This window comes from Rhinoraja longicauda, chromosome 2 (genome assembly GCF_053455715.1).
Source record: "Rhinoraja longicauda isolate Sanriku21f chromosome 2, sRhiLon1.1, whole genome shotgun sequence".
Lineage (NCBI taxonomy): Eukaryota > Metazoa > Chordata > Chondrichthyes > Rajiformes > Arhynchobatidae > Rhinoraja > Rhinoraja longicauda.
Window position 1 is genome coordinate 69,797,067 of NC_135954.1, and position 13,777 is coordinate 69,810,843.

Sequence of the window (13,777 nt, forward strand, 5' to 3'; positions counted from 1 at the left end):
TGTTTAGAAAAGATTATCTGTTTTGCCAGACTAACAGTGGTCACGGCCTCCGAGAGGGGACCAATGGCCCAAGATACCAACCTGCAAAGTCGACTGCGTAAGTCGACTATGAGAATCTGCCGGCTCGGGCCAGAGTTCTGGAGCTCTGGCCGCAGGGGGCAAATTCGACCTGCTAATCGGCCTCAGCAGTCCCGATGAGGCTGAGATCGGCCGCCTCACCTGGCCTGGGCGCTGCATTTCAGTGGACTTCCTATGGGGATTTCAAGTGCACTTTGATAATTTTGTCCAGATTAAAAGAGGTGCCAGACCTCCAGTTGTCGAAAAATCTGTGGTGGACCTGTACCATTAATAGAATACAGTGAACCCATGTGAAACTAGGCACACACCAAAGAGATAATTCATTAAATTTGCAATTTGACCAATTATTATTATGTGGGCAATAACAAAAACAAAATCGATATAGAGAAAAAATAGGATACGAGTAAATGAGTAGGGTGCCATTTGGCATGGTGACATAGACATGACCACCAATGATGTGCACCTTTCACAACACCTTTTACTTTTCCAACTAAATCTCTATTTATATTTGAAATTACTTATATGTTGCAGCTGTATAAGACGTTGGTGAGACCGCATTAAGAAAATTGTGTTCAGTTCTGGGCACCATGTTATAGGAAAGATATTGTCAAGCTTGAAAGGGTTCAGAAAAGATTTACGAGGATGTTGCCAGGACTAGTGGGTGTGAGCTATAGGGAGAGGTTGAGTAGGCTGGGTCTCTATTCCATGAAGCACAGGAGGATAAGGGGTGATGTTATAGAGGTGTATAGGATCATGAGAGGAATAGGTCAGGTAGAGTCTCTTGCCCAGAGTACGGGAATCGAGGACCAGAGGACATAGGTTCAAGGTGAAGGGGAAAAGATTTAATCGGAATCCGAGGGTAACTTTTTCACACAAAGGGTGTTGGGTGTATGGAACAAGCTGCCAGAGGAGGTAGTTGAGGCTGGGACTATCCCATCATTTAAGAAACAGTTAAACAGGTACATGGATAGGACAAGTTTGGAGGGATATGGATCAAGCGCAGGTAAGTGGGACTAGTGTAGCTGGGACATTGTTAGCCAGTGTGTGCGGGTTGGTCCGAAAGGCCTGTTTCCACACTGTATCATTCTATGATTCTTCACTATTGGCGGTGAATACTCAGAATGTTTAAATGCTGTATTTTCTTTCGGCACTATTTATTTCCTTACATTTTATTATTATTTTCTATTTTGGATCTTTATTATATTCGCTGTCTTTAGTTTATGATTCTTTAACAATATATTTGCAGGGTGTAATGCATTGCATGCTACAACCTTAGATATAAAGTAGATTTCATTCTTTTCATATAAATTTATATCATGATTCCAGTGCAGATAATTTGAGCCAAACTGTGCTAAACTATTGTCTTTTTTTGTTTAGTACTTACTTTCTGTCCCAACATTCCTGGAAGACCGACAACACCCTGCATTATAAAGGAGATTGAGAGGATCAGTCATATTGTCAGAGAGGCTTCCACCATATATTTATTACCTAACTTCTATTTATTCACAGCACATTCCTACAGTATAACAGTGGTATAATAAATAAGAACAATTGACATGCATGTAAATAAACCCATACTTTACAAATATAGATTATTTGACAGCTCTTCTTACCATTTCTCCTTTGATTCCTTGATGTCCCATTTCACCCATTATACCCTGCAAACATCAGAATTGGTTAGAATACAACCATAACTAACATATAATGACCCAAATGTAATGCGAATTTTCCTTTTTCTTGATAAGTTTCTCCTTAGTTGTCCTGTAAGTACCAACTACTTGCTAGGGTGCAAAAGGTACCTTTCAAAGCAAACACCATTTAAGTATGACCTTTAATGGAGAATATGAATACATTCTATCCTCACCTAAACCCCTCTATCTTCAGAGGCAGATAAATAGAATAGTATTAAGATACTGAAATATTTATTCTGTTCCTCAGAAATGGAAGCCAGCAATGGCAACATACAACAGCCACATTAGCAATATGCCTTTTTGACTCAGATACACTATTTTTAATCATTCATCCAAAGCATTACAAGGTTAGTTTCTGGGTCTTTAGTAATATACTAACCTTTTCACCTTTTTTTCCGGTCATACCCTAGAAAAACAGAATAAAAATCTAATTAAATATCTCGTCTTCAGTTAAGTTATGAACATTCTTCTGTAATGTGGAGGAAAGCCCACGTTTTTTTAATAATCATATCATATATATACAGCGCGGAAACAGGCCTTTTCGGCCCACCATGTCCGCGCCGCCCAGCGATCCCCGCACACTAACACTATTAACACTATCCTACACACACTAGGGACAATTTTTACATTTACCCAGTCAATTAACCTACATACCTGTACATCTTTGGAGTGTGGGAGGAAACCGAAGATCTCGGAGAAAACCCACGCAGGTCACGGGGAGAACGTACAAACTCCTTACAGTACAGCACCTGTAGTCAGGATCGAACCTGAGTCTCCGGCACTGCATTCGCTGTAAAGCAGCAACTCTACCGCTGGCTATCTCTCTATCTGCATTGGGATTCACAGGAACATTTTCCTAAGACATCTATCTAACAAGATGTACGTCCTCTGTGTCTTGAAAATTTTACTTGGCCCAGCACCCATAGCATCATGAGAGAATTTTAGATTGCCTTTCTTGTGAAACTTTACTTTCCTCGAAATTTGTTGTTATGCATTGTGTTCCGATTTCTAATTTCCCTGCAGCTATGAAAGAAAAAAATCCTTTCTACACCATCATCTCTCATTTCATAACCGTTTTAACATAAGGGAGTAGATTATGTAATCTATTTGCAAAATTTTAATTTTAATCGCAGGCATAATTCTGATGATTCAAACCTATACCCATTCCCAAATCCATAGATCCAGCCTGAGGTACAGTACCCAAAATAGGAGCAGCCATCTGAAAATCATATGGCATATTACTGTGCAAAGTATCATGTTGTAATGTCGCAACATCCACTATCGCAACAGTTAAGAGACATTTAGACAGGGACATGGATAGAACAGATTTAGAGGAATATAGGCCAAACGCAGGCAGGTAGGACTAGTGTAGATTTGACATGTTGGCCGGAGTGGGCAATGTTGGGCCGAAGGGCCCGTTTTCAAGCTGTAAGATTCTGTCTGTAGCTCAGCCATTTATATGGTAATGAGTGTATACACTCACATTTAGTGATCTCCGTATACATGCACATGAATCCCATTGCTGCTCCATAACTCTAAATTTCTCAGATTAAAAGTGCAAGACAACAGAATCCAAGATGACATTTCCCTGACATTGTTTTTTTCACTTTGTAACTGTTTTTATACATACAATTATTATGTCAGTTAATTTATCTTCATTTGCTCACCTGGATATAAAGTTTTTGTTTCATATCCAAGTCATTAAGATGTATAATGAAAAGCTAAAGCCTTTACACAGATCCGAGAGGAATGTTGCTTGAAATATCTTGACCATCAAAATCAACTTCATTTATCCATAAACCAGAGGAATAGCACCTCATATTTCGCTTGGGTAGATTTCAGCCCAACACTATGAACATTAAATTCTCCAATTTAGGTTCACTAAACCCCCCCCCCCACCACCACCTAAAGCACCCTGTTTCTGCCCCCTCTCTTCCCTATACTCCATCTGAATGCATTCCCATTTCGCCCACCATCCTGCCACCTTTCGTCTCCCCTTCCACCTATATCTCTATCGCTGGGTTTACATTCCACGCCTCTTCTTACCTTATCCCTTTATCTCGCAGCCTTTTGTCTTTTCATCTCTGGCCTTTGTCCAACATCTGCCAATCAACCTCTCCCCCCTCCCCACGCACCTGTATCCACCCATCACTTAAGATAGACACAAAATGCTGGAGTAACCCAGCGGGTCAGGCAGAGAAGGAATGGGTGATGTTTGGTGTCAGGACTCTTCTTCAACTGAGGGAGACATAGACATATGGAAGGGCAAGGTGTGAAAACACAGATCAAAAGGGACGATGATCAAGGGAATGTAGAATGATTCATTGATAGCTGAGGTGAAGGTGACAACGAGGAATACAACCAGTAATATTTAATCAGGAGGACAACAAAACTAGTCTGAGAACTAGGATGGCGTAGGGACGGAGAGTGAGGGAAAGCAAGGGTTACTTGAAATGAGAGAAATCAATATTCATACTACTGGGTTGTAAACTGCCATATCTCTATGCCTCCCTCTCCCCTGACTCTCTGTCTGAAGGGTCTCGGTCTAGAAACGTCACACATTCCTTCTCTTGAGAGGTGCTGCCTGTCCTGCTGAGTTACTCCAGCATTTTGTCTATCAGACACAAACTGGTGTAAACCAGCAGCTGCATTTCCTTCCTACACATTTCATCCATCTATCACTAGTCTGGTTTTGTCCTGTCCACACCTCTGCCAGTTTTCTCCTTCTACTACGATCAGTCTGAAAAAGGGTCCTGACCCTCACCTATTCATGTCCCCCAGGGATGCTGTGTGACCATCGGAGTTACTCCAGCACTTTGTGTCTTTTCTTATCCCCCTTTCCCCTTCCCCTTATTCCTCTCAACACTCAAGCAATGTACAACCCATCCATTTCCTGTTTAGAGTGAAATCAAAAATAAGATGCTGGAAATTTGAAAGAACAAAAATACTGAAAACAATCAGCAGGTTAAATAACCTACCTTCAGATATGCATGTAATTAGTTTATTTAAGTTTTCTAAATAATATAAACTGCAAATAAAGTATTGCAGATAAAGTTTATAATTGAACTGTAATACCATACCAGGACTAGGGTTAGGGTTACCGTACCAAATTTAACCCCCAGTGTCAAAATTTCACGCATGCTCATAAATCTTTTTGCATGAGCTTTATCATTGTTCAAGGACATTTAGCACCCTGGCAACTAGAGTCAACAGTGGTGGCACTAAAACGGACTAAAACAAAAAGGTTCAACTCCATCCCCTGTGCTAAATTGAAACTATTATATAAATAGTAAGATAGCACAGAGTCATTTTCAAATTGTAAGGCATTTGCTTTTATTAGAGCTCTGTAACGCTTCCAAAGAAATAAAATAATATCTTGTAATATTTTCCCACTAGATTAAGATTGCACATAGAAATAATGATATCACTTTCTGATTTTGACAATAACAAAAGCGAATTTAATGGATTACTGAGGCATTTTGGTCTCATTAGAATTTGCCTAATTATTATTCTCATTAGATGCAATGACCATACTCCGATAATCATCCCTTCAATTGCTGCAAAGACATTATTGTAATGAGCATGCATCTGCCTTGTCCATACATACAGAAGCAATTTGATCCCTCTTTTGACCATAGGAACAAGCCGTCTTTTTCCACTGTGTGCACTATAGATAGATTACCACAGCAGGAAGATGCCATTTCGATGTGTTATATGTCAAATTACTGCTATACCCATCCCATAAGAACCACTGATTACCATTGTGCATAAGTCAATGTCTCTGCATAAATGGAGCATTATTTGCAATATGCAGAATAACTTACATTCCTCAATGTATTTGATAGGGATCTGTTAAAATAATGAAAGTCTAGCAAAAGTGTAACAGGATAAATGACTTGGAAAATTTACTGGAGTGCTTTGGTAATTCCAACACGTACCACTTCTGCCATATCCCCTCTTTCAGCTATTTTCATCAAAAGCATATTTACTGTCTCCATTGGTCTTGTTTCTTAAACACTGCAGTACCTTGCTCCACAAGCTAAAGAACTGAGCAGAGAGCTTGAAATTAAAATAAAAAAATTAAATTGAAATGAGGTGCAAAGTTATATGATTGTTCCCGTGCCTGTTCCAAATTAGGGTTTATGAGCTTCAAGCTCCAGCATGTGCAGCTTAGAATGCATCACAGTGTTGCATGAATAACTGTGCAGCCCTTAAATGAGATGTTAACTCTGAGTCAGTGGTTGACAGGTAAAAATAAATATGTTATGACCTTCTTTGATGGTCAGAGGGATCCCAATAATCCTCCCACAATCAATCCACAACAAATTAACTGATGATCTCACTAGTAAGAACTTGTCCAGAAGGGTTTATCCTGTTCATTGATGCAAGTATTGTGAGTGCAGTTCAAATTAATTCCTTCTGTGCAAAATACAGTGATATATTGCAATGTAAATTTGTCTTTCCTTTATTTCAGTGATATAAAACATTAGGCTAAAAATGACACAAGTGCTGGAGTAAATCAGCAAGTCAGGCAACATCTCTGGAGAACATGGAAGGGTGACATTTTGGGTCACTAACCTTCATATTGATTGTTTGGGGGTGGGGAGGAAAGCTGGTAGAGAGGAGGGACAGAACAAAGCCTGGCAAGTAAAAGATGGAGAAAGAAAGGGACTGCAGGTGCTGGTTTACCAAGGAAAGACACAAAAAGCTGGAGTATTTCAGCAAGTCAGGCAGCATCTTTGGAGAACATGGTTAGGTAAAGTTTCAGGTCGGGACCCTTCCCAAAGACTACGCTTGCTCTCATGATATACAGGGAGGCCACATCGGGAACACAGGATGCAGTAGATGAGGTTAGAGGAGGTGCACGTGAACCTCCCCTCCAACATCTCATCTGGAAGGACTGCTGTGGTCCCTAGATGGAGGTGAGGAAGGAGGTATAGGGACAGGTGTTATATCTCCTGTGGTTGCATGCAAAAGTACCTGGGGAGGGTTGGGAAGGGAGGAGTGAACCACGGAGTTGAGGAGGGAGCGGTCTCTGTGGAAGGTGGAAAGGGAAAGATGTAACTGGTGGTGGGACCATGCTGGAAGTGATGGAAATGTCAAAGGTGTTGGGTGTGGAAGCTGGAGGGGTAAAAGGTAAACTAGCAAGAAGAGGGGTTCAATTCTACGATATCTGTGATGTCCTGTTTCTTTAGTAAATGTGGATTCCCTCCTGCTGCCATAGAAGGATCCCTCACCTGTGTCTCGTGGTTCTGCTCTTGCTCCCCCTCTCCCCAGATGGAAAAAGGATAGAGTTCCCCTAGTCCTCGCCTTTCACCCCACCATCAATGGACTACCGCTGGCACCTCTCTCTCTCTCTCTCTCCTTTCTTGATCTCTGTCTCTATCACAAGTAACAGACTATCAACTAACATCAACTATAATCCCACTGACTCCAACAGTTATCTGGACTATACCTCCTCTCACCCTGCCTCTTGCATAGACTCTATCCCTTTCCTCACAGTTTTTCTATCTATGCTGCATCTGCTCCAAAGTTACTGCTTTCCATTCTTGGACATCAGAGATGTCCTCTTTCTTTAGTTAACGTGGACTTCCCCCCCTCTGTCATAGATGGAACCATCACCCATGTCTCCTCTGTGTCCCATAGTTCTGCCCCCTTTCCCCAGACAGAACAAGGTCCCTGGTTTTCAGCCCACTAACCCCAGCATCCAACACATCATTCTCCAAGCTGCATCTGCAGTTCCTTGTTTGAGAATCATTTTGTTGAAAATATGTATTTTTGAGCGTGTAATTTTTAAATCAATTTATTTTGTATTGTTTTCTATTCATCTATGGATTGTGTCGGAAAATAACTGCAGATGCTGGTACAAATCGAAGGTATCACAAAGGTCCAACTTGTCCTGGCAGACCCATTGTTTCTGCCTGTTCATGTCCCACCAAATTCATTTCCACCTACCTCGACTTCATCCTATCTCCCCAGGTCAAATCCCTCCCCAACTATGTACAAGACACCTCACATGCTCTTCGTCCCCTCAATAACTTCTGGTTTCCAGGCTGCCACTCCCTCATCTTTACCATGGATGTCCAGTCACTCTACACCTCCATCCCCCACAAGGATGGTCTTGAAGCCCTCCGTTTCTTTCTCAACCATAGAACCAGCCAATCTCCATCTACTAACACTCTCCTCCGCCTAGCAGAGCTGGTTCTTACCCTCAACAACTTCTCCTTTGACTCCCACTTCCTCCAAACCCGAGGCGTAGCCATGGGCACTCGCATGGGGCCTAGCTATGCCTGCCTCTTTGCCGGGTACATTCAACAATCCCTGTTCCAGACGTACACTGGCCCCATCCCCAAACTCTACCTCCGCTACATTGATGACTGCATTGGTGCTACCTCTTGTACCCATGCTGAACTCACTGACTTCATACATTTCACCACTAATTTCCATCCTGCTCTTAAATATACTTGGACCATCTCCAACATCTCCCTACCGTTTCTGGATCTCACCATCTCCATCACAGGAGACGGACTAGTGACCGGCATCTACTACAAACCTACTGACTCCCACAGCTATCTTGACTACACTTCTTCCCACCCTATCTCCTGTAAAAGGTCTATCCCCTACTACCAATTCTTCCCTCTACGCCGCATCTGTGCCCAGGATGAGGTGTTTCACACTAGGGCATCAGAGATGTCCTCATCCTTTAGGAAACTGGGCTTCCCCTCTTCCATTATAGATGAGGCTCTCACTAGGGCCTCCTCTATATCCCGCAACTCCGCTCTTGCTCCCCCTCTCCCCATTCGTAACAAGGATAGAGTCCCCCTTGTCCTCACTTTCCACCCCATCAGCCAGCGTATCCAACAAATTATTCTCCAACATTTCCGTCACCTCCAACGGGTTCCCACTACTGGCCACATCTTCCCATCTCCTCCCCTTTCTGCTTTCCGCAGAGACCGTTCCCTCCATAATTCCCTGGTCCATTCATCCCTTCCCACCTAAACCATCCCCTCCCAAGGTACTTTCCCCTGCAACCGCAGGAGATGCAACACCTGTTCCTTTACCTCTCCCCTCGACTCCAACCAAGGACCCAAACAGTCTTTCCAGGTGAGGCAGAGGTTCACCTGTACCTCCTCCAACCTCATCTATTGTATCCGCTATTCCAGATGTCAACCTCTTTACATCGGCGAGACCAAACGCAGGCTCGGCGATCGTTTCGCTCAACACCTTCACTCAGTCCGCCTTAACCAACCTGATCTCCTGGTGGCTCAGCACTTCAACTCCCCCTCCCACTCCCAGTCTTACCTTTCTGTCATGGGCCTCCTCCATTGTCATAGTGAAGCCCACCGCAAATTGGAGGAACAGCACCTCATATTTCGCTTGGGCAGCTTACACCCCAACAATATAAACATTGATTTCTCTAACTTCAGATAGCTCATCTGTCCCTCTATTTCCCGTCCCCCTTCCCAGTTCTCCCACTGTCTTCCTGTCTCCAACTACATCCTTTCTTTGTCCTGCCCCCTCCCCTGACATCAGTCTGAAGCAGGGTCTCGACCCTAAACGTCACCCATTCCTTCTCTCCTGAGATGCTGCCTGACCCGCTGAGTTACTCCAGCATTTTGTGATACTATCTATGGATTGTAATTGGCTACATTAAATTGTATGATTGTAGCTATTGTGTCTCTGAGGAGGGTCTTGTGCCAGATCTATGGCTGGAATGAAAGGCTTCAAATTATGTTGTAATGAAAACTAGATCAAGAAAATGTCCATACCCATTTCAGTGATACCAGTTTAGCAGGCTGCATTTATACTTAACACTGATGTCATCAGCAACAATTCCTAATAAAGATATTTTGCTGCATAGTTATGATGTTAACTGATTAAGGGCTGTAGAATGGATTGGGGAAGAAAGATACTAATCTTAACAAGGTTATTTGACAAACACTGACTGACGGGAAAAGATAAATGAAATTACCTTCCCTACTCCTCTGTAATGAAAGCAGCATCATACAGTATAGATTACTGAATTAGTAATCTGGAGCTCTGGAAAGGGGATCTGGAGACATAAATTCAAATCAACTCAACTAAGGAATTGAAATTCAGTTAATTAAACAATCTAGAAAAACACTCAAGTGTTAGTAAAAATAGCCATGAATCAAAAAGGTCTTAAAATCCCATTTGATTATTATTTTTAAATATTCTGTCACAAGAAGAGGCACTGCCAACAAGGCCAGCAATTAATGCACATCTACAACAGTGCTGTTGGGAAGGGAGGTCTAGAATTCCATCCAGCCTTGATGAAGGGGCAGTGATTTGCTTCCAACTCATTGGAGAGGAACTTGTTAGTGGTGGTGTTCCAGTGTCCTTCTTGTTGTGCTTGGGAGATTCTGTTGAAGTCACCTGGGAGAATAACTGTAGTGCAATTTGTAGATATACATACTGCCACCATAGTGCAATGGTGGTGGAGGACTGAATGTTAAGTGTGATGGAGTATAGCTAATGTTAAATGGATGGAGTACCAAAGAAGCAGACTACTCTGCCTGGAATGGTGCAAACTGGAGCTGTTCCCATCCACAAAAGAACTGTGTGTATCAACATTCCCCCAGATATGAATCAATATCCTACCTTGTTAAATACCACATTAAGGGTAGAAAGAATTTGAGACTTCAGTTAGCACCTACACTGGCTGGGTCCTGAAGTTTTCACAATTAGCACAGCCTGCAGCTGGTGGTAAGAAATCCAAATGGTGTGGAAAACCTCCAGTCCTGATAAAGGTCTCAACTTGAAAAGTGGACGATTCTTTTGCTTCCACAGGTGCTGCTTGATCTGTTGAGTTCTTCCGGCAGTTGCTTTTTTGTTCTGAAGGGAAAATCTACTTGGTCTCATCCACACCTTCTATATTCTAGGTACAACCGTTCATGCAAATCTTTCAAGCAATGACCAATGCGCAGTCCTCCTGAGGACAATTAATATGAAAAGGCTTCTCCCTTTTGAAGCCTAAGACAAAGTTCAATTTTACTCTGAGAACAACTTCTAACATAGAAACATAGAAACATAGAAAATAGGTGCAGGAGTAGGCCCTTCGAGCCTGCACCGCCATTCAATATGATCATGGCTGATCATCCAGCTCAGTAACCTGTACCTGCCTTCTCTCCATACCCCCTGATCCCTTTAGCAAAAAGGGCCACATCTAACTCCCTCTTAAATATAGCCAATGAACTGGCCTCAACTACCTTCTGTGGCAGAGAATTCCACAGACTCACCACTCTCTGTGTGAAGAAATGTTTTCTCATCTCGGTCCTAAAAGATTTCCCCCTTATCCTTAAGCTGTGACCCCTGGTTCTGGACTCCCCCAACATCGGGAACAATCTTCCCGCATCTAGCCTCTCCAACCCCTTAAGAATTTTATATGTTTCTATAAGATCCCCCCTCAGTCTTCTAAATTCCAGCGAGTACAAGCCTAGTCTATCCAGTCTTTCTTCATATGAAAGTCCCGCCATCCATGGGATCAATCTAGTGAACCTTCTCTGTACTCCCTCTAAGGCAAGAACGTCTTTCCTCAGATTAGGAGACCAAAACTGCACACAATACTCCAGGTGCGGTCTCACCAAGGCCCTGTACAACTGCAGTAGAACCTCCCTGCACCTAAACTCAAATCCTCTTGCTATGAATGCCAACATACCATTCGCTTTCTTCACTGCCTGCTGCACCTGCACGCTTGCTTTCAATGACTGGTGCACCATGACACCCAAGTCACGTTGCATCTCCCCTTCTCCTAATCGTTCACCATTCAGGTAATACTCTGCTTTCCTGTTCTTGCCGTCAAAGTGGATAACCTTACATTTATCCACATTATATTGCATCTGCCATGCATTTGCCCACTCGCCTAATCTATCCAAGTCACTCTGCAGCCTCCTAGCATCCTCCTCACAGCTAACACTGCCATCCAGCTTCGTGTCATCCGCAAACTTAGAGATGTTGCATTCAATTCCCTCGTCCAAATCATTCTAAAATGAATATCTGAGTGGGGTAGATTCATAACAGATCTGTCAGCTCAAATCAGGTATCCATTGACACTATGGTTCATCATCAATAGTAAGACTATATTCCATCAAATTTATAAACTTGTTTTCTCTCATTCTGCCATTAGCGTTAATCAGAGCGCTAATCTTGACTCATTGAGTATAAAAGAGCATCAAGGAACAACATTGGGCATGGGGCTCCAAAAGGGTAAAGCCTCTTCATATTCATTTTAAACAGTGCAAGTAACTTTATACAGGCACATAGGAGACTGCAGATGTAGGAATCTTGAGCAAAACACAAAGTGCTGGTGGAACTCAATGGGTCATGCAGCATCTGTGGTGGGAATGGATGAAGGAGCTAGTTATCGACTTCACGAAGCATGGTGGAGTACATGTCTCAATCAGCGTCAATGGTGCCAAAATGGAGATGTTTCAGGGCTTCAAGTTCCATGGCGTCAATAATACCAAAGATCTGTTGTGGGTCAACCACATTCAAGCAACAGCCAAGAAAGCACACAACACCTCAGGAGACCGAGGAAATTCAGCACTTCTTCAATGACTTTTACAAACTTCTATAGAGGCACCACAGAAAGCATACTGTCAGGTTACATCATAGGTTAGCTTGGGAACAGCTCTGCCAAAGATTACAAGAAATTGTAGGGGATTATAGATGTAGCCCAGTCCATCAGACATCAGATCATTGACGCCAACATTGACGCCATCTACACTTCATGCTGCCTTGGAGGACTTGGAGCACCCCGGTCATTCCTTCTTCTCCCTGCTCCCGTCCAGCACATGGTACAGAGTTTGAAAGCACACCCCACCAAACTCAGGAACAGCTTCTTCTCTTCTGATTTCAAACCTCTTAATGCTCCTTCCATAAGCTCGGGCACTATCTAATTCACCTTTACCCCATTGTGAACATTGGATGTTGTCTGTGAAAATGATGAGCTACAATGCTGCGAAGTTTGTTCTGCACTCTGTATCCTCCCCTTTGCTCTGTTTATTGGACTTGATTTTGCCTTGATTTATTTATGTATAGTATTATCTCATTTGATTAGATCGCACACAAAATAATGCTTTTCAATGCTTGGTACACTTGACAATAATAAACCTAAACCTAAATAGACAATGACATTTTGGGTTGGGTCCTTTCTTCAGTTTTTTTTACATTCCTCATTAATTTCCAATCTCAGCAACTTGAATATGAATTATCACTAGTTCAAATTTCCTCCCCAAATTACCCATTATCAGAACTTGGAAATACATAGCCTTTTCTTTAGTGTTACTACATCAAAATCCTGGAGTCTTTATCTGACAGTATTGTGGGATTATTTTTAACCCACAAGGACTACAGCAATTCAAGAAGGCAGTGCACTATCACCTAATTAAAGTCAATGAAGGATGGAAATTAAACGCTGACCTTGCCAGCATTGCACTCTGCTTATGCATAACAAATAATTAGAAATTTACCTCATGCCTCTCTGCAGGTATTTCACTAAAGGTGAAGATTCTTATTGTAGTTGGATAAAATGCAGGAATAATTTTCGGGCTACAGTTAGTAGTTGTTATTTATGACAACCAAAATTAGCTAAATATTGCAAACTTTGTTATATCAGTGAGGAAAAATATTTAGACATGTTGTAATCAAATGAAAACTGCATACTATTTAACTGCTCTTCTTTAACTCCAACTTTCAATAAAATATAAATGACACAATCTGATAACATGGTTTTCTTCCAATATCCAAAGACTAGGAGAAAAGGTCCAAGACTCAAAGAAGCGTGCCCCACTCTACAGATGTTTTATTTTAGACCCCTGGACAATACTTTGTTGATGTATGTGGTGTGTGTGTGTATATATATATATACACACATATAAATGTATGTTATAGAGAGATATACTCTGGTTCACACAGAGCAACTGCTTGATAACGAGAGTGGTCTTTTGCAATGAAAATGAGAGAAAAATCTGCATAATGATCAACAT

At 42.1% G+C, this 13,777-nt stretch overlaps 1 protein-coding gene across 1 annotated transcript in view; it reads right to left on the bottom strand.

The window, feature by feature from the left end:
- colq (collagen-like tail subunit (single strand of homotrimer) of asymmetric acetylcholinesterase) overlaps positions 1–13,777 on the bottom strand; it is a 66,666-nt gene that overhangs the window by 31,555 nt on the left and 21,334 nt on the right. The window contains exons 8-10 of the mRNA XM_078428584.1: positions 2,149–2,175; positions 1,692–1,736; positions 1,463–1,498 (exon numbers count right to left, since the gene is read on the bottom strand). Of these exons, the coding sequence (XP_078284710.1) occupies positions 1,463–1,498; positions 1,692–1,736; positions 2,149–2,175 (108 nt within the window). The remainder of the gene's footprint in view (positions 1–1,462; positions 1,499–1,691; positions 1,737–2,148; positions 2,176–13,777) is intronic.